The 26199-nt window shown below is 46.2% G+C and overlaps 1 protein-coding gene and 1 long non-coding RNA gene across 8 annotated transcripts in view; both read left to right on the plus strand.

Moving 5' to 3' along the window:
* The window catches only part of KLHL3 (kelch like family member 3), a 115101-nt gene extending 106467 nt beyond the window's left edge, over positions 1-8634 (plus strand). For 5 of the 6 annotated variants that reach the window (XM_031598365.2, XM_090150734.1, XM_090150733.1 and 2 more), the window contains 4 exons: positions 1321-1449; positions 3438-3578; positions 3786-3929; positions 4187-4833. In XM_031598365.2, coding sequence (XP_031454225.2) covers positions 1321-1449; positions 3438-3578; positions 3786-3929; positions 4187-4215 — 443 coding nt within the window. In that variant the 3' untranslated portion in view covers positions 4216-4833. Of the gene's footprint in view, positions 1-1320; positions 1450-3437; positions 3579-3785; positions 3930-4186; positions 4834-7936 lie in introns of those variants that run through there. The other variant, XR_016471290.1, reaches the window with a different exon arrangement.
* Positions 8635-10907: 2273 nt separating this feature from the next.
* Positions 10908-26199, plus strand: part of LOC149915921 (uncharacterized) — a 49620-nt gene continuing 34328 nt past the window's right edge. For both annotated transcript variants that reach the window (XR_016471441.1, XR_016471442.1), the window contains exon 1: positions 10908-11085. This is a non-coding gene — a long non-coding RNA (uncharacterized LOC149915921). The remainder of the gene's footprint in view (positions 11086-26199) is intronic.

Consider the following 26199-nt stretch of genomic DNA (forward strand, 5'->3'; position numbering starts at 1 on the left):
AGCCAGTGGTACAAAGCTTGTTGTGTACTCTGCTTTGAACTCGCTTGGTTTGAATGGGAAACGTGTGAAGTGTGTCTGGGAGAAGAAGAGGGTGAGGTGAAGTCAGAATGATGCGTGGGGGTTGTGCTAAATCTGCATATTCCTTAAAATAAGCATCTTGTTCAAAATTGGCCCATTCATGTGCTTGTGGAGTGCTGCATTACTGACAATGGTTTGTTTTGCTGCAGTGGGTTGGTCATTTGAATTCCAAGCAAATATTTAATACGTACCTGAGAAATGTGTTTCAATGAACTATTTTCTACTAGATGCATATGAAATCCTTTTGCTTTGCTTTGTTTAAAGCGTGAGAAAGTGTTGCTTGTATTAGAGTTCACGACAGTAAAGGAGTGTGTGATGGAGAAGGAAAGCTGATTGTAATAGTGTAGAGAACCAACTGCAGCATGCAGTTTACCCCCAGTGCTCATCTGAATATGATGGAAATTGATCCAGTGCCTGTGGGTAGGGAAAACATCTAAGAATTTATGCCAACCAGGGAACTTTATCTTGTCCTGCTTTGTCTGGCACTCTTGCCCTGGTTGATTAAGTAATAAAAAGTGGCTTCAAACAACAGTCCAAACAAGAGCTCGAGGAGGCTGTGAATGAAGCTGTGACCACAGAGGCAGGACCACATCCTTATCCTTGAAGCCCTGAAATATCAAAGTATCAAGCATAAGACTGTAGATGATAGCTGTTGTTGGGAGTCTTGCATGATAAAGAAGTGCACTGTCCTGTGTCCCACAGGATTTCTGTGTCGTGGTCACTTGGCATGGGTGAACAGAATGGCCTCAGCTTTGGTTTCTTCTGGTTTGTCCCAGGATCTTCAAAATTGGGTTTACATTTCCACGGAGGTATATTAAGAGGCTGTTGCAGATTTATTGCTTGTGTGACACTGTAATTAATGTACAATATTTACCTTTGTCAGCTCACCTTGTTATGTGGCACTTGAACAGGAGGAAATGCTGATCAGAAGAGCATGCTCTGGTATTAACTCATCTCCTAGGCCAACAAATCATTCAGAAAACCCTCAGGGCTTTGGGCTTCTAATGAATCTGTTGTGTAGTGATGGTTCTCTGTCTTGGCTGACAGCTTTAAAAGCAAACTGTCTGTGATCCTGCTTCAGATCCTTTCAGTAGGGTTTGTCCCAGACATGCCAGCAGGCTCAGGCAGCTCTACCAGGGCCTTCCCAGCTAGGATCTGACCTCAGCAGGGCTGCCAGGTATGGTAGGAGCATCATACCTCAGTCATAGCCACGATGCTGATGTCAACATGTGTCTCTTGCAGGTAAGCTCTATGCTGTGGGAGGTTATGATGGAGCATCTCGCCAGTGCCTTAGCACTGTAGAGCAGTACAACCCAGCCACCAACGAATGGACCTACGTAGCTGACATGAGCACTCGACGCAGCGGTGCAGGTACTGGCTCTGGTGTGTTCTTAAAAGGGGATTATCACTGGGCTCTCGTCTCCTTGTGAAAGGAAAGGAAAAATGTGTTCTGGCAAGCGAGCTGGCAAGTGCAGTCTGTTATTTTCTGCGCCCCACGCATGAGGGAAAAAGCCATAACTGCTTGGAAGCTCTCAGCATCTCTCCTGACTTCATTATACTCTTCCAAATTGAAATTAATTTCTTTATTAATGAAATAATGTTCATTGTTTCTACCTAACTTCTCTAACAGATGCATCGCACTTGTGTGCTAAGAGTTGTCTTTCCAAACTGCCAGCTGCAGGCTCAGCTGGGCACTGGGAAGTCAAGCTGCACTGCCGCCTTAATCCTGTTTTTAGGGGGCTGACAGATGCATTTTCATTTTGGATCCTTCCTGAGTCTCAAGTGCAGCACATCATTTGTGCTGGGTTACACGTGGACCAAGTCAGGGCAACATAATTCATCTCAGATGGCCATTTCTCAGGTTTTAGTGTACCTTTGCCTAGAGTTGGTGATCTGGAAGATCAGAGGAAAGGACATGATAAAGGAAGTCTTGATGGCTTCTAACTTACATGTGATATTAGGTCAGGTTGGCACTTGTTTTCTCTGTGGCTGTTCATCTACAAAAAGGGTAGAAGGTCCTATCCATTGCGTTTAAAATAATCTTCAGATGAAGATTTCCTTCTGAGCTGGGTGGTTGCACAGTCTTTCTTTCCTCATTCTAATGCACTTTCTTTAGCTCTTGCTGATGCAAATATGGTCACGTGCTGTTGATTTTAATTCAGTTGAAGAGGTTTATAATATTGGGTTGATAATAAAACGTATCCCAACCTTATAGGAAAACAATGAAAATCTCCCATTGTTGACAGTATGTCAAAATAGAGCAAAAATGTGCCAAGTAACCTTGCAGCTTGCAATTCCCAAACTGAGCCGAGCCCATCAAGTCGTCGTGACCCAAATACTTGGCATGCATCCCTCCAGCAAGCACCAGCTGCCACATCGAAAGTAGTGCTGCTGCGTGAGCTCTGGTACAGCTTGGGAAAGCTCTCAGCATTGCTGTGCCCATGCTGACATCTAGCGGACGTGAGGATGAGTGTCCTCAAATCCCTGCGGTGACCCCAAACTAGGCAGCAGGGCTGTGTTGGCAGTGTGCTGCTGGAGGAATGCAGCCCTCTGGGCAGAGACAGTTCTTCCTGTGCCCCCCATCTCAACATATATGAAGGCATTTCAAGTGGAGAAGCTATAGTGTTCCCAGCCTTTTAACTCTCCTACTTTCTTAAATTAGCTTACTGACTTTTTTATTTTGAAGTATAAATCTGTCATAACAGCTGAATGTGGTCAAATGGCAGGGTGTTGCAAAGCAGGTTGGATGGGCTCAGATGTGGCAGGCTTTCCTTGCCAGATGGGTGAGTTGCCACTTCTCCATCAACTGGGATGTGCCTCGAACAGCTCTGGGGTCAGAGCTCTGTGCCTTTCTATAAATCATCAACACAAGACCATTTTTAGGTCCTGAGGGCTGTCCTGCTGGCTAATGCCATGCTTAACATGATGCAATTCAGATTGGTGTTTCTGTTTTACTACAGTTTGAGGAAGGAATGGTGAGGAGAACGGGGAAACAGACCCAGAGGCAGCCTGAAGAATTGGAGTGAGCCATAGGTTGCTGAAAAGAGAAATGGTGTCGAAGGGATGAAGGCACAAAGGCAGCAGGAAAAACAAAAATGGAACTCCTGGAAATGAAAATCAGGCTAAATGCAGGGAAACCTGTGGCAGAAAATATCAGACAGACAGGGATAAAGAGGGGTGAGCTGCAGCAGTCTATAGGCTTAGGTGGAGAGCTGACCAAGTGCTGGGTGATGCTGAAGCACACGTAGCCCATGTTCTGGAAATGCCTTGGAGAGACGCCTGTGTGGAATCCAATAGCAGACCCAGGCATGTGCAGCCTTTCCTGTGTACGTTTGGCAATGCTGGGCTCTGTTTGGCAGGTGTTGGTGTTCTCAGTGGGCTGCTGTATGCAACAGGAGGGCACGATGGTCCTCTGGTCAGGAAGAGTGTGGAAGTCTACGATCCAGGAACAAACACCTGGAAGCAAGTAGCAGACATGAATATGTGCCGAAGAAATGCAGGTAAGCACAATAAGCCTCTCTCTGGTGCTTGGTTGCATTTGTCTGTGGTTTTTAATGTGGCTGTTGTTCTAGTAATAAAAGTATACAGTATTACAAACAAGTAATAAAATGGAAGATGAGGTGTCTTCTAGGGAATGAATCAAAATGTGGCAGGCAATGTGTTGTGGGAGAGAAGTTAGCCTGTTTAACTCTGTGCTCTGCTTTGAGGTGTGTGTGCGGTGAATGGTCTCCTCTATGTGGTGGGAGGAGATGATGGTTCCTGCAACTTGGCCTCTGTGGAATACTACAACCCCATCACGGACAAGTGGACATTGCTGCCAACCAGTATGAGCACAGGGAGGAGTTATGCAGGTAAAGATAGAAATACTTAAGTGACAGAGCTTGGAACAGCATGGGTCCTTCATAATGTAAGGGTTGTGCCTCCTGATGCTTTAATCTTAAATCTGCATATGCTTTATTTGGTCTTCAGTAGAGGATCCCTTCATGGAAACAGTAAGCAGCTCTCTGCTAGCTTGCTGCTGGTGTTAGTTCTTGCAGCATGGTCTTAGCTACAGGGCAACCAGGAGCTGCTCCTATGATAACAGCATGTCTGTGCATTCTTAAAACAGGTGTTGCTGTGATTCACAAACCGTTGTGACACACAATCAAGCCATTGCAAGGAGCAGAAGTGAAGTGGATCCAGCCAGGTGGTGTTGGGAAGATGACTGACCTCTGACTTGACCCATCTCATTGCTGTTACCATCTTCATGTGACAAGTGCTATGTTACAGACATCATCTGCTCTGCGGTGGATTGCATAGCAATGCGAAAGTCCTTCTGGGGACATGTTCCATGCTAGACACGAAGTGTTGCTTGTTATCTGTGGTGCAATCAACTGTTTTTCTCAATGGCAAGTGTCCTGGGATAAACACGGTGCTTGAACTGCAGGCACTGAATTTCTTGTATGAAACAAAACTGCTGCGTTTGGGCATGTGAGTAAAAATGAACACTTCTGGATTTCTTCACTACTGATGCTCCGTACCCACTGTTGGTTGAACTATTTTCTCACTGTACCCAGAGGGCAGACCTTACTACTGACAGTGGAAACTTCTGAGTACCAACTGAGAAAAGCAGTCAGGAGGAACGGACTGGAACAGGGCGCTCTGGCTTGAGTGTGACACTGTCTCAGTCATACGTTTGTACATGCCACTGGACTACTGTATGTGTCCCTGAAATGCGTGTCGTATGGTGGAAATAAATACCATGTGATTTTTCTACTTGCCATGAATGCTGTTTCCTGTACATGCTGGCCTATGCCTTCCCTGGGGCTGATATCTCAGCAACTCTACCACACCAAACCTCTCAGCCCCACAAAAGACATGCTGCTCTGACAGGGTTCGTTGCTCCTGTGAAACAAACACTGCTTGAATAGAAGCTATTCCCTACCCATGCATCTCCCCAGTGTTGCCAGCTGTGCTGAAAGCCCCAGTTCTAACTCTGTCCAGCATTTCAATGCCATTTCATAATAGAGCGTTTAGATGTCCAAAGAAAGATCTTATAGTGCCATTACTGTAGAAAGTACCTACAGTGAGAACCCTCTGTCAGTCAGGCAGTGGGTAATGAGCATGGTAATGAACATACAGTGTCTTAATGCTTTCAGAGCACAGAGATCTCCCTAATCACTATCATTGTAAATGTTATTTTAATCTTCCCTGTACTGAGAGCTTTCTGCTGTTAGTAGAAAGAATTTATATGATTATTCAAAACAGACGAAGCTAGATATAGCTGTGATGCAGTCATCTTGCTTACATCACAGATTCTCAGAGCTTTCTGTTTAAGAGGATGCTTGACTTGCAAATACCTTTGTTTGCCTCCTTGTGAGCTCTGCCATACAGTGTGCAGGAATGTAGACTCCCCAAATATTCTCCTGATGTATTCTTTTTTTTCTCTTCCTCACCCTCCCTCCCCCTTTTTTCTTTTTGCTTCTTTCCTATCCCACTATCTTTGATTTATGTGGCCTTTTGTGAGGGCCTGCCTCGCTTGTTTTCCCTGTGGATCAGCTGAGGCTTTCTGCTGGGGGCAGCTGGCCTGCAGGACCGTATCTGCTTGTGTTACTGTTGAGCTCCAGCACAAAGTGCTGTTCTTTCCTGGTGTCTTTCTCCATAGATCTGTCAAAAACACTCCAGGCAAACTTCTGCAGTAGAAGAGAAAAATACCTAAAAATCGATTTCTGAGGGATCTAAGGCTAAATCACCTTGTGCAGCTTTAGCAGGTGTGTACATTAGTTCTGTAAATAAGCACATTTCAGTGTTTGAGTTGACATGGTCCTTGTGCCATGGGCACCTGCTCTCTCTGGGGGACACAGTGCCTACCCTTGCTTCTCCACCTCCCGCGGAGGAGGGCTAATAATAACAATAAGTCCTTTCTATAATATCCTTTAAGTCTCATGTTGGGTTCTACAATTTGCCGTGAAACATGCCAAAATAATACATAACATGCTGCTCTTTTTGATGGCTGGTCTTATTGTAAAAGCTGTTGAGCTTGGTGGCATGTATCCCAGGCTGAAGCTGGCTTCATATCAGAGTCCTGAGATGCATCTTGACAGTGACATAAGCAAGGTGATGCCTTGGCTCGGAGTGACTTTACCCCTAAAGCTGGTTGCCAGATGTGTGCCTTGCATGCAGCCTGTAGGAATGTGGCATAAATGGGATGGGGAAAGCTTTTCAGTCCGTTATCATCTCTTATTGGATGGAGATCAGTCAACAGGATGGACATGTATTTGAGCATGCCTGTCTCTTGTTAGGTCTCAAATAAACAAGAAACATAAAGCTAAAAAGCTTTGTTATAGCCAAGTGTAGCTGCCAAAGTGATCTCAATTGTAGCATTGCTGGAGCAAAAGCAAATGTTATCAAGAGATTAAGAGTTTTTTTTTTAAATCTAACACACAAAAAGTGCTGAAGGGATGCAAGTCTGAAGCTTGCTTGGTTAGATGTCATGAATGGTGAACATCTTGAAAGCTGGGTAATTTTTTCCTCAGTTTACGTTCCTTTATAAACCTTCCTTGCTTACAAGGCAAACAGCTTTTGATGATTCTCTGCTATTGTAAAATGGCATTTATTGATGCTGGTGGCCGAGACCTAAGGCTTGCTGGACAGGGCTAGGGCTTGGCCATTGCCAGTGCTCCTGGCTGCAGCCACACCTCCTCCACCCCAACCAATTCCCTTTTCCTTCTCAAATGTTGCAGTGTTATGCAAGCCAAGTGACCTCGTTTTCCAGCTATGCAATATGAACAACTGTAACACATGAAGAACCAGCTGTATCCCCTCCCCTTGAAATGCTTTTGGAATTTGTCTGTCTTTGGTGTGTTGTTCTGTGTTTGTATGATTCATTCTGAGCACCTGAGCCAGCCCCTTTAAAGACTGCCTTTTTCTAGGACTGAAAGCATAGCATTAGTGCTAACAATTTTACTGTAAATATCTTTTTATAAGAATTTTAAAAAATGTTTGGATTGCTTTTTATGGCCGCTGATGACACCTGTGTTAAATTCTGGATCTGATTCTTACATTCCTGTGCAGTTTTTGCTGGCTGTGATGTAGGTGTGAATTTTGTATGGGTTCTGCACAAGAAATTTTATGTTGTAACCAAGACTTGGGATAGCTCTTATGTTGGTTCTAACACAGTGGAAGGACAGCATTGGGCTCAATGTTCTGAAACAAAACCCATTACCTCAGTCACCAGCACGCTCTTAGATTGCTAGCTATTTGAAAACAGTTTCAGTGCTCTGATTTAACTTTCAGTTTGCTTTCTGGTCAGCGTGGTGGATGAGCTGACTGCCTCGTGGTGTGAGTGCTGCTTATGGGTGGAGGTGTGATATGCCACAGGCTGCCAAAAGTGATGGAGTTATTACAGGAGGTTTTGTGAAAGCTTTACAAACTGAACTCAGGCGGCCTCCTGGCAGTGGTGGGTTGGGAACGTGAAGGCTTTTCTCAGCTCTTTGAGGGTCTCTGTGTGCTGACCCCTGTGGAACTGTGGCACTGGGTTTCCACGAGGTGACCTTGCACAGTCCTTGCAGTGTCCCCGGGTGCAGGCTGGTGAAGAGGCTCACACACTGCTGGCTCTGCAAGCAGCCCGCCATATGTAAAGCAGCATGGATTTGCCTCAAACAATCTGCTGTTGAAACAAGTTTGAATCAAGTCCATCTTTTCCATTTGTGCCTAATAGATAAATTGGGGGTGATTAAAACCAATTTTCGGTTCATTCAGTTTATCCAAATATTTTTTTTTGGTACAGATGTGTACTGCACTGTAATTACCATAAATTTACTCGGCGGCATTTGCATGACAACACCACGAAAGCTTAATACTGTTCTCTCGTTTGCAGCATTTGGAGACCACAATCCTTGCTATCCAGTGATGTGTGATGCCTGATTCATCCAGCTAAGGTGGTGCTTCGGCAGATAGCTGCAGCTTGTTTTAACCCGTGGGATTCATCGCTCATAAACCGTAGCATCGGAGCAGTTCCCCCCTGGCTTTGCCTTGTGCCCATACATCCCATGCACACACCTACAGCCTGATGCTCAGACCACAGGGTTTGGGAGTCTGGTAGATGAGAGACTGGAGACGAGTGGTTTTTTCCCTTCTGCCTTTGTCTTTCTGGTTTTATAAGTTATTTTCCTTTACAGTGATGATAAAAAAACGTTGAGAATTTGTGTATTTTATGTATTAAAGAAAACAAACAAACAAAAAAAAAAGACAACCAAACCAACAACAACCAAACAACTTTAAGGATTACAGAAGACTGTGAAGCAGTTTACTTGGAGATGAAGTTCTTTGTGTAAAGCAGCTGCTGTTGGTTTCATAGCTGACAGCATCACAATGAGTTGTGTCACCGTTCAAGCTCATTATTTAATTAAAAGATTGTGTGAATGTGAATGTGAAGGATGAAGGACGTTGCAAATCAGTTCTCCTGATGGCTGTCTTGTCCAGGGTGATGAATGGTGCAGGGAAAATGGTCTTCTCTGGTGTATTTATGACAAAATCACGTTGTTCCCTGTACTTTATTTGAATAAAAACTGGACTAATGCAACTCCTGGATCTACTTTGATTTCATCAGCTTTAGGCAGCGAGGAATGCACTCCTTGCTCTGCTTTGTGGCTTTTTTTCCTCTTTAGTTGTATGAAAGACCTGGTTCTATTTTATGCCCTCTGACATGGGACGTGGGTACAGCCCAGCTCCAACTGGAGGCAGACACAGAGAAATGCTGCCCTGAGCTTTATGGGGGTTCCCAGAGCATCCTGCATGTGCTCAGTGATGAACAGCATCACTTTGTGCAGTGTTCTGCTGCACGAGCACAAGCACGGAGCCACTTAACCACTTAGTGACGTGGAATATTCTAAGAAAAGTGCCAAAGTGAATAATGCTAATGTTCAGCAAATTCAGTGAGATTTAATTGGCGCAGCTGCTGGAGCTGAGTGCATTTGATTTGGCCCCCATTTACAAACTGTATTATCACAAGCAGTCCACGTCTCTTTCTCTCATTGCAACCCTCACGGCCTCTGCTCAGCATCCTGCTCAGTCATTACAAGTCCTATCTGCAGCCAGAAAACTTCCAAAGTAGCCCTTTAAGGAACACATAATGCCTGTCCCCAAAGTTCTGTTCTCTGAAGCATAGGAGATTTCACAGTTATTTTTCAATCTTTATATTGTTGTTTTCCTCCTTCTGCGATGCGATGTCACCCATGGTGATGTGTCTCACTGGATGAACACTGAAGCATAATTTAAAATGCAGTTTAAATCATATATGTGACATTAGAGCTGCGCTGGGACAGAGACATCCCTAAAACTGCATTTGATGCTGAGGATTTTTAAACTCAAGCCATTTCTGCCAGCTTGCCCTGTGCAGCTGCCAGAGCTGTGCAGGCAGCATCAGTGAAGTTACTCCTGTTGATGAAACACAATTTATTGCATTGCAACCCAACGCCGTGCAATGATGCACACCCATTTCTCCCTGCAGATGAACATCTCTTTCACTCTGCTCCTCGCTGCTCGGCTTTCCTGAACCTGCCCACAGAAATCACAGCTCTCTGCTGGAGGAGCAGCAGAATCCACGTGGTTGGGCGGCACAGCCGGAAGGTTTTGTTTTCCTTGGTGTTTGCTTCACACCAAACCCCTCCCTGCCTTCCCAGAACGTTTTGCCTGTGGTTTGTGATGCTGAACACAGCACAGCTGTGCTGTGTGGAGCTGCCAGCACTGCCGGGCTCCTGTGCTTGCAAAGTCACCTTGTCTGCTCCGAGGCAGCACTGTGAGCATCCTACCAGCTGCAGGCCTAATTAGTGCTCAGCTCTCAATGAACAGGGAAACACTGCACGCAGCCCCTCCCTGCCAAGTCAAGGAGGAACAGAAGATCAGCCTGTCCAAGTCACCCTGCTTGCTTTCTTCTTTTTAAAACTTATTTGTTTTTCTCTGAGTCAGAGTGTTCTGATGGAAACTACGGCATTCACTGAGCTACGGTGGTGTTCGGTGTTCATACAGCTCCAGTCCACAGCTGGGGAACATTTCATAGTGCTGGGAGGAGAGCTGAATGAACAATCGGTTGGTGTGTTCTCATTCAAGTTGTAAATGCACTGATACCTAATGCCACGCATAATCACTTGTGCTTTAACACATTGCTGCTGCATCCCCATAGTGTTGGAATTCTAAAGCTTCAACCCAGCACCAAAACCTCCCTGGAAGCTGCACAGACCTGAATTGATAACAGACCTCAGCTCACCAGTGGAAAAATGCTGTTGATAAGATGCAGCTCGTTTGTGGATCAATGGAGAACAGCCTGGGACACTTAATTTGTGGTAGCATAGCAAGTTGAACGCGACTAAATCATTGTGGGAGCGTGAGGCTTTGGCTAAGCTGACTTGCCAGGTTGAGGTGAGGTTTGTTGGTTTTAATGGCTGAGGATGCCAGGATTTGGGGAGCTCTCTTTATACTTATGGCAGGGGGAGTTTGATGATCCTTGGGGTCCCTTCTAACCCTAGCCACGATAGCCACGATAGCCACGATAGCCACGATAGCCACGATAGCCACGATAGCCACGATAGCCACGATAGCCACGATAGCCACGATAGCCACGATAGCCACGATAGCCACGATAGCCACGATAGCCACGATAGCTTGCTGACCATTCCCACTTCTTTTCTAACTGCACTCACTGCGGTAGGGAGCTACCTTAATAAGATAACTACAAGAGAGAACCAGGTGGAAAGGAATTACCCCAAATGAGAACACCTGTGGGTGACTTAACCGTGCTCGATTGTTTCCAGCTGTGGGGCTGGGTTCACTCTTAGCCTCTCACTCCTCGCTGTCCTTTCTCGCTCTGTGAGGTCGCTTCACGCTCGTTGCTGCTCCTCGCGGAGCTCCTCAGCACGAGACGAGGGCCGAGCGGCCGCTGCGGAGCTCAGGAGAGGAGCGCCGAAGGAGGCACAGCGGAGCGGCTCCTGGGCCTCGTTGTGCGGGCACTGAGCTGCGGGGGAAGAAGGGGTAAGCGCGGTGGTTCGCGTTTGGGGTCTATATGGGGGTTGTAGCTCTCGGCGTTGGGTTGTGTGGCCCTACATCTCGGTTAGCGGGGCGGGTGCGGCTGCTGAGCAAACGGGTGTGGCGTTTTGCGCGTGGCGATGATCCCTTCGTGCGAGGCTTTTGCGTTTTCTTTGGTTCTGAGCGCTCACTGTGCGGTGCTGCTACTTTGCCTCAGTGCCGGATTGCTTATTAGTGCTACCTTGGTGATTAATGTTACGGCGGTAAGGAGATCAGCGTTGGTGTAAAGAGGCCAGAAAATGGGGGAGGTGGGGACGGGGAGCCGAGGAGGGGGCTGCTCTTGTGGCGGGGCGCAGCGCTGTGCGATAGCAGAGTCCTTAGCAGACAAAGCGGTGAGACAGAGCTGTTAATGGTGGTGATAGCGTTGTGGGGAAGTAAAGCAGTAGGTAATGATGCTCGTCTTTGTCTCGGGTCGTTTCCAAGTTGCAAAGAACGCTGCCGGCACGGAGGCAACGCACGGGCAGCTGCCCGCCCCAGGCCCGCAACCGCGTGGTCCGCGTGCAGCCGTACTGTGAACGCTGAGGGGTCTGAAGGGCGAAGCTGTGTGTGAGGTGCAGGTGGGGCCCCTCGGGTTGTGCGCTGCGGAGCGGCACGGCCCCATAGCAGCTCCTCGCGAGGGATACGGGGATACGAAATCCCCAAATTGAATGATACGAAGCACGCGGCTTCCTCCTGCCCGACACAGCAGGAACAGGGATCCCTTTTGCCACAGCTGCTTTTCATCCCGCGGCGATTTGGCTTTGGCTTGGTGTGTGGCTGGAGATGCTGGATAACACAGGGCAGCTTCCCAGCCAGTTGCGTGCGTGCCGTTGTTTGCGATGCCCGTGCACCCCCATATCCCTCTGATTTAGTTAATTCTGCGGCCTCCGATGCGCGCAGGGCGCAGCTGAATAAACGCACGCTTTGGGGGCAGGTTCTGAGGATGCAGCGGTTCCATCGTACAGAAGGAGAGATGTCGTGCCTGGTGCCGGGCTCTGGGGGTCAGCACAGCCAAATGAATGAGTCCGCCAAGCGAACAGCGCTCGCACTGTGCGGGTCCTCCTCGAAATAGTGCTTTCTCGGTTTGTGAAAACACACAGATGTATTTTGCTCCTTATGCAGTGCAGCTGCACGGTGCGGGCGCTCGAACTTTGTTTTGCATATAGATTGGGATCAGATGTTGTGATAGAAATCATTCCTCAGCTGTTTTCCATCTTGTGTGTATGTGCCTGAGTCCCTCATTTGGTGTTGTGCATTACAAATACCTTGCAGCAGAAAAGCAGGGATTTCTAAGGGGCATTCCCTGAGCAAGGTGGGGATTGCAGCCTTAATTAAGCTAATACTACTGTGAACTCACAGGGTGTGGTTTACTCCATCTCATGGTTTGAATCCCTAATATTAGATATCCAAAAATTTCAGAGGTCTTAATACAAGTGCTGTGAGTCCCATTGATGTTGCTGAGCTCTCTCTGGGGTGACTGCAGTACCCACAGCTGCTACAGATTCACTAAACGATGGGGCTCAGTATGTGCGTAAGGTTTGATGTGCTAAAAACCACAGAGCCTTGTATTGCTCTGGGATTGCCCAAATCTGTAACAATTGCCACATGCCTTCTCCCCTCCCAGCAAGGCTGGCAGGAGCTGCTGCACCATGTGGGGTTGATGGTGGTCTCACATTTTTCACATCTCCATCCCTCTCCCCAGCCACCCAAAGAGGAGAGCTGCTGCTGGTCCTGCTATCCCAAAGGGCTCTGAGATGTGATGGTGGGAAGTGGTCACGAGGCACAGGAACTGATGGTAATGGGACTGGCACCAAGCACAAGGGCTGCCTGCTAGGCCAGGGAAATGGATTGTCTTTTCCAGCTCTTTGCTGCCCCACAGAGCTCTGTTTAACTGACGTGGTCCTCGTGGTTTTGTCTCTTGGTTTTGAGTGTGGGCTTTTTGCTGCAGGACCTTCTTGAGCTTTCCTGTAGAAACTGAAGCTGACCCCACAGCACTGCCTGGAAGTCACTTAGCAATAAGATGTGCAGTGCTTGGGATGTCTGTCTCAAAATTTGCACTGCAGGATTCTGTCTTATGGACAAAGTGAGGGGCTTGGAAGTCCCATTTCAGGCAGAGTGAAGCAGGTGCTCTGCAGCTGCTGGGTGCTGGGATTTATATCTAATAGCAACATAATGACATTACCTAGAAGCTGCTCAGCTTAAGTAACACTCAGAAATTCCTGGAGGTCAAAGAATGTTTTTGTAGAATGTGTACAGGTGGTTGTGTGGCAAATAATTACTCCTGGCTGAACTTAGAGCCCCTCATTTGGTTTGATCTATTTTTTTTTTTCCTTCTTTAAATTCTGAAATACAAACTGAAGGAAGAAGGCTGCGGGGGTTATTAGCATCTTTACCTCTGCCATAGCACAGGAGCAGACGTCGCCCAGGAAGGGACTGATTGCTTGTGCTGTCGCTGCGTGCTGATGAGCTGGAAAACCTTCTATTAGTTTATGGAGATGAGATTTAGACTTACACAAAAGCTTGATGCCGTGTCATGTTTTTAATTAGTTTTCTGAAAAGATATGTGAGATGAGACATGCATGCACTGTCAGTTCGTCACGTGGCTGCGAAGGAGGATGTCTTTGGTTCTGGAATGTGTACCTTTTTTGCAGATAACTCGTTTTATAATTGCCATTTAAATATACTGGGGACAGATTGCTCTAGTTTTACTTACCTGGAAAACACCTCTATTCTTTGGCTGACCTGTTGCTTTTAATGAGGAACTGTCTAGGTTTGATCACATAATAAGAGGTGAAATCAATACCCAACACTCTTCTAAGACAGATTTGCTGGAGGATGCGTGTCTGTATGGGGTGGTGCTGGGGACTTGGGTATGTCTCACTGCTTGCTCCTCTCCAGCTTAGTTTAATGTGGGCCCCAACCAGCTGTGAGATCTCCAAGAGGAACTGCGAAGGGCTTGTCTGCAGCCCTGCAGATGTGTGAGGTTGGCTTTCTGAAGGGGTAGAGAGGAACTGAGCTGCTGAATTCTCCCTGTGTTGAGGGAATCCATCTTCTGCATATCACAGAGAAATGTTATTTGAGTCATGTCTTCCCTAAGGAAGTACTTTAAGCTTAAAATAGGGATTGTAAACTTTTTTCATTAAATGCATTTTAAGTTTTACTTTCCTGTGTCCGTGCTCCAGCCCTGGAAGACAAAGCAGAAAAACTCTTCCGTGCTCTTCTAATGCAGGTCATGTTTGTGTTATTGAATGAAGCTGTCTGTAGCCTAAAAGTACACACGAGATGTGCAGGATGTAAGCTCTACAAATGTTAGTACTTGAGCCCGAAGGCCCATATTAAATTGGTCCACATATTTGCATGTGTATTTACTTAATTCCTTCCTTTCCAGCTATTAAATCCTGTATGTCAGGGGGATGTTGCTATGGTTTAGGTGTGTGCAGGTTGGCTGCACTGCTTCTCACCTGCAGCAGGCACTGCATCAGTTCTACATTGATGCTGCCAGAAAGGCTGGTTCAGGAAAAAGCTGAAAGACTGCTTATAATTTCAAGTTTATTCATGCAGCAATACTGTTGATACCTTCTCTGCACTGGTCACTGAACCTCGAGCTGCATCACATCCAGATGTTTCTCCACGTTGTGAGTGTGTGCTTCTTAGTAGCCATGCGTGCCCTGTAGTGATGTGAGCTTGTTTGGTGCTATGATCACACAGGAGCTGTGTGAAAGCCTCTATCAGCTTAATTCCTACATGCCTATTCCTTACAATCCCTGGAGGGATGCTTTGTGTCCAGAAGGTGTCACCTTGCCATGGGAAGTTGGGCCAATGCTGTCAGAACCTCACTCTGCAATCAGGTGTTGAAATGTGTTTTAAAGACGAGTATCACAGCACACCCATTTTCCTCTACTGTAGCTCTAATGGATGACAGCTCAACCAGTGTGTGTGTCTTGGAGGGGCTACACCAGGCGTGGTTTGATGGCTTTGCTGTGTCTGTAGGCGTCGACTTTGTTGATCAAAGTTTCTCTCCAGCTCATAACCTCGGTGGCTCATTTCCACCCCTCACTGCTATGGCTGGGCCATCTCTCAGCCTCCTTCCAACGGGGTTTCTTTCTTTCACTCACTGAGGATCTAAAGGAAAAATGAACTCCTCGGTCCTTGTGTTGCAGCATTGCTTCAGCAGGGACTGGGAAACCTTGCCAGGGCTCTGGGTATTGCTGAATGTTGTCTTTAACCGTGGGATGCTTTGCACACAGAGGATGAAATTAATGAATCTGATGATAATGAAGGTATAACCGAATGAGATGAATGTTATGCCTAGAGGCTAATCATCAAGTAATTCAAGTGAGGCTGCAATTATAAGATTAAGATTTGTGTGATAACATTGTTTACTTTTATATAAACCAAAATTCAATCCTTAATAAAGTGACAGCAAATTAAGTTAGAGAGGAAAATATAGGGGGAGGGAGGAATCTGTTTAACAAAGCAGGTGGATTTTTAGTTGTATTGGCTCAGAAAAAGCCAGAAACAAAACTTGCTGGAGGCTGTTGGAGAGAGAGGGTCTCATCAATGCAAAATCTTGGTGGGCTGTATCCTCCCTTTTAGTGCTGCAGTGGTCAGGATGGGCTCCCAGTTGTTGTCTGAGGTGGTTTTAGTGAAGCCAAGAAGGATCTGCTGGTGGTGTCTCAACTCCAGCTCACTGGTGAGAAGCACTGCGATGCCCTCCTGTTCTCAACCCGTATCTGAGAGCTGCATTAAGAAGTGATGTGGAAATGAGGCCATTTTATCTGCATGTAACTCATGCTTTGTGTCAATGGGGTGAGGCCAGAATACTGAGAGCAAAGCTGGAAAAATACAGATAGAACACCTGGGGGCACACGGAACATTGCCAGGTGACAGAAAGGACACCATAGAGCTGTGTGTGCTGTGTGTTGGATTTCTCTGGAAGGAGCCAAAAGGAAAGCAGGAATGGGGATGCCTGGAAGCAGCGAGTTCACAAGAGAGACATTCAGCAGTAGGGAATAAATTTTATCATGTAGCAGAAAAGATGTTGGTGCTGGGAGTAGCTGAGAAGGTGTGCACTGTGGGTTTGGTACCCTGGCTCTGAATGAAGGAGAAATCTGCATGTGGTTCCTGTTTCTAAAAGCTCCCAGTTGAGCTGATTTCACACTTCTGGGTGAGCAGTGAGGGTGGGTGGAGGTGCACAGTGCTGTGAGATGCTCAGGGATTATTCTTCTTTGCAGAGCCATCAGCAAATGGAGTATTTCTGCCACGAGATGGCATTGATTATGCAGGGAAGGAAGGCAAAGCTACAAAAGGAGCTCAGCCCATGGACCAGAGTGGGTTTAAAATAAAAACAGTGCTTCCAAATTAATAGCAGACGAGTATGAAACGAGCGTTTGTCACATGAATGTCTGGTACGGAATTATGTTATCAAAGAGCTTATTTCTGATGTGTCAAATGGAATTGCTGCTCATCAGATGAGCCAGTGCAGCTGCTGATGGTGATGCTGGTGATGTGAGCACAGTTTTGCTTGCAAATGCTTTTCTGGTGTATGGGCACGTGAGATCTGAGTGGGTTTCACTTTGCCTGTAGGTCTCATGAAGGCTATTTGTTGTTAACTGGGAGCTAACAACAATTTGCCCTTGTCTAACACTCTTCTGATGTGTTGCCTGAGGTCTTTGCTGCAGTTTGTTGGATGCAAGTCCTCATTTCGATGCTCTGTGCTTCACGTGTGCATAAAAATCTATTTTCACTCTTTTTCAGGGCTTCCTTTGATCTCTGTGTGGCCTTACGAAGTTTATTTGAAGTGCAAAAGCCACTCAAATACTCGTGGTGCCACACAGATCTGTCCATCATCACTGGCCTGCCCACATCATGCAACTCAGACCCTTCTGTATTTACTACTTCCAGTGATGGCAGAGTATGTTGGTACTCCTTGATCTTCTCCCTTAGAGGTGTCAGAGGTGTGAATTTCTGGGTTGGGAGGAGGTGTTTAAAAATCATAAAATCCAGTTTGGTGCCCCATATGTAGGGGATATTCCCCAAGAAGATGAAGAGGATCTGTGTAATATCGCAATGTGGCCAAACTTCTGTATGAAATGTAGGGAAAAACCTTGGTTCTTGGTTCTCTTAATGATTTCTCTGCCTTTTTTGCTGGTTTGGCTTGAAAAGCACAGGTTATCAAAATGTCATGCTGGTGAACACAGCTCACAGCATCATGAGACGATGGCAAGTTGTTCTGAGATATATCAAGTGCTTGCCAGAGGTTCTCCTTTGCTGTGTTTTACAACTTGGAGCTGCCGAGGGATTTTTTTTTTTCCAACTGTATCCTGTGTTTCATAGGATTTGGAATTGATGCTTTGTTTTCTTCTTAGAAGAAACAGTGGGCTTTGATGTCTTTGCTATGTGTGGATAGAAGTATAAGACAGTGAATACCCCAGCAATCCCACCTAACCTCACCAGCAAACTGAGCAGTGCATAAAGCCACGCTGAGCCTCCTTCAGCAGTGCCACAGTGTGTGCACTCCTCTGTTCCTCCTGCAGCTGTGGGGTCAGTTGCACGAAGTTCCTCTGCCAGTAATGTTATAGCAGTGGCCATGTGCTTGATCTTGCAGGTACTTCCCACATGGAAACCTGCTGAAGTCAATCAGTGTTGGAGCTGGAGGGCTCCTGAGCCCGGCTCACCATCATTACCTGTGCCAACACTCAGACTCTGTGTTCTGGGTATCAGTGTGCAGGAACTTGTTTGAGAGAAGATGTTCACTTCTGGTGCCTGTTCCCCTCTTTCCAGCAAGCAGGAACATTTCTTTTCATTTTTAAGTACTCCAGGAGGTTGCTTTTCTCTTCTGATCTCAGAAACGTGTGGCAGCTCGCAGTTTGTGTTACCTGTCTTCAGTGTGGAAGTAGTCCTGTTGTTTTGCCTTCAGTTCTACTTTCCTTTCATAGTCCATTTGAACTTCTTAATCATGTGGATGTAGAGTGTGTCTGTATAATTTTCCCTATTTGTGCTCATTTGATGGGTTTTTGCCCTTGGTTTGAGGCCCTTTCTTATCAATTTATTTTAAGCACATTTTTTTTAGAAAAGGCGATAAGGAAATAAAAAGACAAATGATATAATTGCAAGCTTGGTTCTTTTGGCATCAAAGCTTTGGTGTCTCTGACAGAAAGCCCGCAGGACTCCAGAGCCTGGTGTATGACAGCACTGCCTCCAGCAGCTCCGTGCATTTGCATTCATGGCAATGCAATACCTGTTTATGTGCAATTTGGGGGAAGCTTTTGCTTTTCTTTTTTTTTGCAGCAGACTGCTCTGCTTCTTGGACAGCAGTTGCACAAACCTTGTCCCACAGCACAGCAACTCTGGTTTTAGTGCAAGTCTACCAGTGGCTCTGGCAAAGGCAGAGGGTGATGCTTGTGCTCCTGACCCCGTGTGCAGCTGTATGTCCTTGCTGGATAAGCAGCTGGGGATGAATGGCCTCAAGATGTGCCTCTTATCTGACAGCATAGAGCCTATATTGCCACTGCCCATCCGCTGTACCATGAAATATATTGTTTGTATTAACTTCATAATGTTCCTATATTTGGATTGAGCGTGGTGTGGAGCAGAAAGTAATTTGGCTTTTTCTCCTCAACTCTACTTGTACAGCTATACCCTCATACATAATGCATTCTTAAAAATGTATTCAGGTTCGAGCTGGCTGAATGTGGTCCCCTGGGTTAGAATCAATGCTACTTAGTGCCCCATAACACCATGGGTTTGTTCCTCTGTGCAGGATTTGCAGGGGGGCTGCAAGTGGATCTCCTCCCGCACTGGGGAAGTGAGTTGGTGCTTCCAGTGCAGCAGGAGGGTTTCTTGGAGGTATTTCTGAACTTAAAGTATTATCAAGCCTATTATCAAGCTCACCTCACATTTTCTGGTCACGTATGAAAAATGAGGGAAAAGGAGACTTGGATGCTTGGGGAGAGGGTATAGAACCCAAATGGACAGAAATTGAGGTTTGCAGCTAGTTATCTCTGCTAGCCATGAAAAGAAGCTGCAGTCTTGTAAAGGCTCCCAGCCCATGGCTCTGCAGTGTGAGCCTTCTTACCAGGAGCAGCCACATGTGAGCATAGCACAGGTGGTGAATGGAGCTGGGTCACCACAAAGCTCTGCCAGGGCTGGTTTAGGCTGTAGGGGTTCATTAGGTGCTTTCTCATGGTAGGTAGTTTCCCAGAGCTTTTGGTAGTGAAACTGCCTTGTTTAGGGAGTGAGAATGAATGGGTCCTGCTCTGCCTGTGCATGGATTTGCGGGAGCTGTGCTGCCATTCTCTGTTGGCGGATGGCAAAGAAAGCTTTTCCATCAAATGAGAATGTTTCCTTGCTGTTCAGCATGGGCTTGATCAGTCTTGAATTCCTGGAACTGGCTTTAAAGTGAGAGATAGGCATATGTTGGTGATTACTTTAAGCCAAATTTATCTTATAATGGGTCTGTTGGCAGTAACAGTTGTTGGGAGTTTTCCCCTCAAGTCAAACAGACTCATCAAATTAAATTCAGCTGTAGGCTGAAGCTCTCTGTTCAATACCTTCCTTTCCTCCTCCTCCTTCTGCAAGTTCCAGACAACCAGAGCATCCCTTGGCCAGCAGCCCTCCTCTGCAAACTTTTCTCTGTGTATGAGAACAAAAGCTGTAGTGAGCCTGGAGCAGTCCCCTCAGACAGCCAGCATGCACAGAACAGGCAACAGATGCTGCTGTTTTTTGCAATCCCAAAACTTCATTATGCTTGAAGCAGTCCCACAGGTGTAGGAAAAAAATAAAACCCAACACAAAACCAGCACCGTCAACCTGATTTATAGATTGCAATCATCACGCCTGGATTTTAAAGCAGCAGGATATGTTTTTGGTGAGGGTCCCTCCTCCTGGCCTTAGGAGGATCTGGGGACAGGTGTGGAAGTGATGGGCAAAGGGGCTGAGCTCCCCCTGGAGCATGGAGTGGGGATGGGGCAGCTGCTCCTGGAGTGCTTTAAGGAAAGCTGTCAGACTGCACTGTTAAATTCCACTATGATTGTGCATAGTTTATTATGTTGCTGTTTCTTTGTGGGTATGCCTTGTTTTCACTGCTTAATTCCTATCAGAGCATCTGCCCTCCAACCTGAGTGGCTGGGGAGCCTTGACCTTTTTGTGAGGCAGACTTCCACCAGAGCCAGGAAGAGCCCAAAATATGTAAATTACCTCTGAAGAAAACACAAATTCTGAAGTTAATAACAATTTCGCACTGTTGAGATATATTCTGCAATGCCCAAAGCAGGAGGGTACAGATGGAGAAGCGCAGCATTTTCCAAGGCCTGTGGGCCTTGCTGAGCTCCTGGTTCAGCTGGACGAGCAGCCCAGGGCAGCTTTTGCACAGCAGCTTCTGAATCTCTGTAAATCTTGTTTCAGATGCAGAGGGCTGGGGATAGGTTTTATTTTTTTTCTGCAAATGGAGGCTAAAAGACTTGTGTGCTGCATGCTCTGCTTATGCATGATGGAGGGGTAATGTTACAGCCTAGAGAAAAGATTACTTGGAATTGTGCTTTGCAGAGCATGCTAGCAATAATTAGAAAGCAAACCAGTCCCTGCAAGCCACCGGGATCTTCTGGCAGAAACCTCTCCTGCTTTGGGGGCAGTGGAGCTGGAGCCTTGCTGGGAGACATTGCTGTGCAGAGGGCTGAGTGCTGCCTGGTGCTGGTTAATAGATGCTCTGTGCTGATTGTGAATCCACTCGTTAGGCACTTGTTTGCCCTGGGAGGTGTGTTAGGTATGGCCTTGGCACAGCTGTAGGAAAGCAAAGGCTGAGACAACAGTTGGACAAAGCTGGATCAGTCTTTTTAGAACCCTGGCATGATTTGTTACAGCTGAGTCCTTCCAGTAAATCCTTAAGGTTTTCAGCAGCTATAAGCTTTTTATAGCAAATCAGATTTTTGCACCCATCTGGTTGACTGGCTATAAACATACAGCTCACAAGTTGGCTTGTTCGGTTTTGTCAGAATTAAAAAAAAAAAAAAGCCCACCATGTGCAGTGGAGTATTCATCTATAGCTGCCTTTGATGAATTGTGTCTCTCACAAATGAACACCAGTAACCAAGAGAAGTGGTTTGATTACGAAATCCTGAAGGCAAAAGCCTCAAACTCTGCAAAGCAGCAGGTTGGTGTATTGAAAACATCCAAGCAAGTCAAACCTGTGTTTTGTGTGCTGTGAAGGTGAGGAGGACAACATGGTGTTAAAGGTTATGGTTAGTGGTAGGGTACTGGTATGCAATCCATGTTGGAAGCTGGGTTTGCTCTGCTGACTGCTCCTGGTACTCAGTTACTGACACTTTTATTGTAGGTATCATTTGATATTGTACTTTGGATGTATTCAAGGGTCTAAAGTATTTTTCCTGCTAAGGCTCCAGCAGTTTGGTGTGGAACAGCCTCAGCAGCTCTAGGAGACCTCAGTGCTGGTTCAAGACGTAGCCCAGAGTGAATTTACAGCTAAGTCTTATCATGTTCTATAAAACCAAACATTTCTGCAGTTTAAAGTATGGAAAGGGCACATCTACATTTCTGTGCAGTGCAAGCAGGAAGGACCTGGGTTGGTTCCTGCCTCTGGGTGATGGCTGGTTCCGACCTCTCCTTGGTTGTGTACATGACTTCAGAGCATTTGAAGCAGCAAGTGTGAGATGCTTCAATACAACTTACTTGTAAGAACACTATTTCCACTGGACATCCAGTGGGATGACTGTTTTAGTGGGATCCTCCATCCTCCCTGTGCCCACCCACCCCACACAGGAGGAGATCTGGGGGATTTCACTCACTGGGCTTTGAGGCAAATCCTATGTTGGATGTAAAAGCCAACAAGAGGCTGCTATGTGATATCTTTGCAAGGGAATGCACTTTGTCAAAAGGGTCCTCAGCACCACAGAACTTTTCAGCCTGCTCAGCAGTCACAAGGCTTTTATAGCAAGTCGAATTTCTTCACCCATCTACTTGGGAAAGTGTATCCTTCTGGCGCACTCGTTACATTTCATTACTGCTAAATAAAATAAGTCAATGCACCTTGCCCCACTGGTGTATTCATCTGTGTCCACTTTTGATGAAGTGCATGTCCTATCGTAAAGGTGTGCAGATGCTCTGGATGTGCACATAGGCTTTTAATAATGCATCAGCATCATTAATGATGAGTATAGAGGTAACACAAACATACACCAACCAGAACAGCCTCATTGGGCAGCTTTCCAGGTAGGGGTGTGTAAGGTACATGATGCAGACGTTGTCTCTCATGAACAGTTAAATTTCCCTTGATTGCAACCTCCTGAGAAGAAAAAGGAGAAATAGAGTCACTGTTATTAATAGTCAGCCTTACTTCTGATTGCTGGAGTGCTTTCACTAGGGAAAGATTCAGTAAAAAAAAAAAAAGTCACTACAACCACATGAATGGGGATGTTAGGAGTTTGCCTGCATATTCCATGTACTGAAGGGATCCTGTGCCATGGGTGCCATTCCTGCTCCCTCTGCTTTGCTGTGCTCCTGGTGCTGCTTGGGGAATGGCAGCACACAGCCCTGCTCTGAGAGGACAGCCTTGGTAACTGGTTCTAATTCTGTCTCATTGTCTGCAAGGCCTGAGAAATTAAAAATGCTGGGCATGTTTTATTGCACTGAATATAAACAGTCAACCCTCAGTGGGGAAGTTAATTAAAATGGCCAATGCATCATATTCCCAATCATCCGAGTGGTGCTCGGTGCTCCCTGTGCTCTGACCCATGTTCCTGGGTGTGCTGCTGGGATGGGGGCTGTGGGGACACAGCACGTGTGGGGTTGGGATGCGCTGAGGTTCATCACGTGCTACACTGCAAACATTGTTTGTTGTGAAGGCCGCAGTGCCCGGGGTCTAATCCAGTGCTATACTACAGAGTAATGCTCAGCTAATGAAACTGCCTCAGATTAAGCACTAATCCTTTTTCCTTCCTTTCTCTTTCATTGTGTCTAATTGTCTCCAAGTTTCCAGGTGCGCCTGCTTGATGTTAAAAGGGCTTGATCTCGCTATATTTTTTTCCTGTAGCTTTCCATCATCTTAATGCTGCTGTTTTTTTTTTTCTTTCCCTTTGCAGGCATTTCTTACCTGATTGATGGCTAAAGTGGATTGTTACAAACCAATTTTACGGCTCATACATAGGCATTAATATCCACTGACGCTTGCTTCAAATCTCACTTCAGATGACCGCTTGGCCTCCTTTCACTTCTTTGTCATTTTATCTGGGAGCAGTGTCTTCCCCACCCCAAACCTGCTTGCACCTGAGCAGCTGCCACCTTCCCATTAAGCAATGACAAAAAGTGCCTTTTGTGTCTTTTAAGCATATTGAGTTCCTTCACGTGAGGTGTGAGCAGAGGTGATGCTGTGTGTGTGAATATTTGGTGATGCTTGATGCTGCTTGTCTTGGAAGGGTAGGTCTCAAGACACAAGATGGTGCCATGGTGTTCTTTGGCATGGTGGTTCTCCTTCTGCAGGGAGAGCTGCACAAACTACGACTCTGTTCTGTTTGTTTATAGGATGGAGATTAATGTAGCATGGATGAGAAACGTGTTTATTTAGAGGATTGTGACTAATGTAGTGTGTGCATTGTACGTCAGTAAGCACTAATGATTCTTCCTCTGAGTGCTGGTGCCTGGTTCCCAAAGAGGACAGTTGGATTCCCCCAGGCCAATGGGGATTTTGGGGCTCTCACAGACGCTGAAAGTCAATGTTCCCACAGTGAGCAATGACTTAAGGCCCCGTGATGCTTGAGGTTAACCAGGAATAATATTAAACCTGCAGGGTGTCCCTGATGGTGTGAAATCTATTTTTCCCATAGTACCCTTTAGATTTCAGGTGTTTCTGAGTGTCTGACAAATAACTGAGGTCCTGGGTATTTGGGGTCTGTGACTGCTGTAATGCCAGCTGTGTTGTGGAAGATTTGAAAAGATCCCCATAACCAGTGGTGACCACCACTGCTACATAACCCATGTTTTGGCTGTATGTGCCTGCAAAGCCCAAAGGCTGTCTATGGCTGCCTCTCCAAAAACCAGAGCAAAAATTTGTCAAAAATGAAACTGATTGAATGATTTGAAACTGCATTGAATGATGCAGGCAAGGGAAACTCATTGCAGTATTCAGGCAGTAGGATTTTCTTGCAGTTGCTTTGCTGCCTGTTGGAAGATCAAAGAGTTGAGGTACCTCTTTGGGTCTCAGTCTTGCCTGGAGTGCTTGATTTGTTGGTGGAAGAACTTAAAAGAAGTGGAAATGGACAGCACTTGTCCCTTATGGTCTTCACAAAGTGCTGCACTCCTCTTGGGGCTTCTGGTTTTGGTGCAGATGAGCAGAGCATGCCATAATGCTCCAGCTGGTTCTGCCAGCATGACCTTCCTTGGGTTGTAGAGGAAGCATGGTGCAGGTAATGTAGCACTGAGCATGGTTTGTGAAACAAGTGGGAGAGCTTTCTGCTGCAGCCTTCCTCGGCAGCCTTGCAGCATCCAAAGACATGGGCTGTGGGGTGTGCTGCTTCCTGGCCCCAGAAGAGCTGAGTCCTGGGCTTCTGTGCAACGTGTTATTTCCCATTAATATTTTACTGAGCAGAAGAAGCAAGTTTCTCTTTGAAGTTGCACACTACTAAATCAGCTTCTTATTATAGCATTAAAATAGTGGCAGTTTTGCTTGGGGGAAAGGAAGGCAGGCAGCCCAGCTATAAATACTCTATCGGAGCACTTAATAACTTTAGGAATAAGCAAGTGCTACAAACCAGAAATTTACTTTCTGTGCCCCCAGAGGCCAAACCTGCAGCAGCTCAGTTGGTTCTGTCATCCTTTGGAGCTTGGTGTGAGCCCCTAAGGGAGAGCATTGGGACCGGGTGGCACTGTGTCCTCAGGCACTGTGAAAAAGAAGAGAGGTTTGGGAATGGAGGTGGAAATGTACTGTGCTTAGATCTGAATTTTTCTATCTGTTGTTGTAACATGGGAACATGTGTGTATGTCTTCATCGTGCAGTTACATCTCACTGGGCTAAAAGCTTGCTTGGGAAAAAATCTTTCCTGGTGGACAATGAGGGAGGCACTTTGTCTGGCAAGTGTAATAGAAACTGACCAGCACACAGAGTTGTAAAGATGAAAAGTGCTGTAAATGTGTCACTACCTGTTATGTGTGTTATATGAGAGATTTGTAGCAGTTGAGACAAGCTGCCTATAGGGAGGACATGAGGAATTTGGGGGAAAAAAAAGGATTGTACTTACAAGAGGGTGAGGTGTGCAGAGTTTCCTGTGTAGCACTTCTTGGAAATGTCTGTAATTAGTGGCAGGACAACGCAGCCTAAATGCAGAACCGTTTGATTGCTCTTTCCCAGGCCAAAGAAGTCCCAGCAGGGTGGGTTGGCTGCAGCCCTTCCTCCTGCATCTGTATGAGTGTGGTGCTGAGGCTGAGTGCTGGAGCAGGCAGGAAAGCAGTGCTGAAGCTGTTAATGAAGCCCAGTTGTCCAAGAAGTGGTGTTCTGCAATCAAATCTCTTTTGATGGTTTTAGCTGAAAAGAAAACTTCACGCTGATCAGCTGATGGCAAGTTTAATTTCATCTTTTTTTTTCCCTTGGGATGCCTTGTCTGCCCTATTTCATTATCTCTGCAATTTGTTCACTCAGGAAGGGCTTTTTGTTCTTGCTTTTTTAACCATGCTTGCGTAGCTGCTGGCCTGACCTCGGGTGGGTCTGTCGTTAGTGGCTGTCTTAGAGGCTGCTAATGAAGATGCATCTGAGATGGGTATGGGAAGAGCTGGGCTGTGGGAGCTGGAGCTGCCCTGGCCCCAGGAGAGCTCTGTTTCCCCAGTGGTCCCAGCACCTCTCCAGGAGCAGATCGTGTCATCATGCTAGTTTCATGCATGTCTTCAAGGCCCTTCATACTTAAATCCAAAAGCTTAGAGTCTCTTATCCCTTATTATATCTGCCTGATGTTTTATCCTTCACAAAAATAAAGTGAACGAGGTAATTCCTTAAGTTAATGATTTTAAGGCATCGATCATAATTCTAGATGCCTCAATTTGCTTCCTGCTTTGAAATTCAGCTTAGCAAGCTGTGTACCT

Source organism: Phasianus colchicus, chromosome 15, assembly GCF_987193195.1.
Source record: "Phasianus colchicus chromosome 15, bPhaCol1.hap1.1, whole genome shotgun sequence".
Classification (NCBI taxonomy): domain Eukaryota; kingdom Metazoa; phylum Chordata; class Aves; order Galliformes; family Phasianidae; genus Phasianus; species Phasianus colchicus.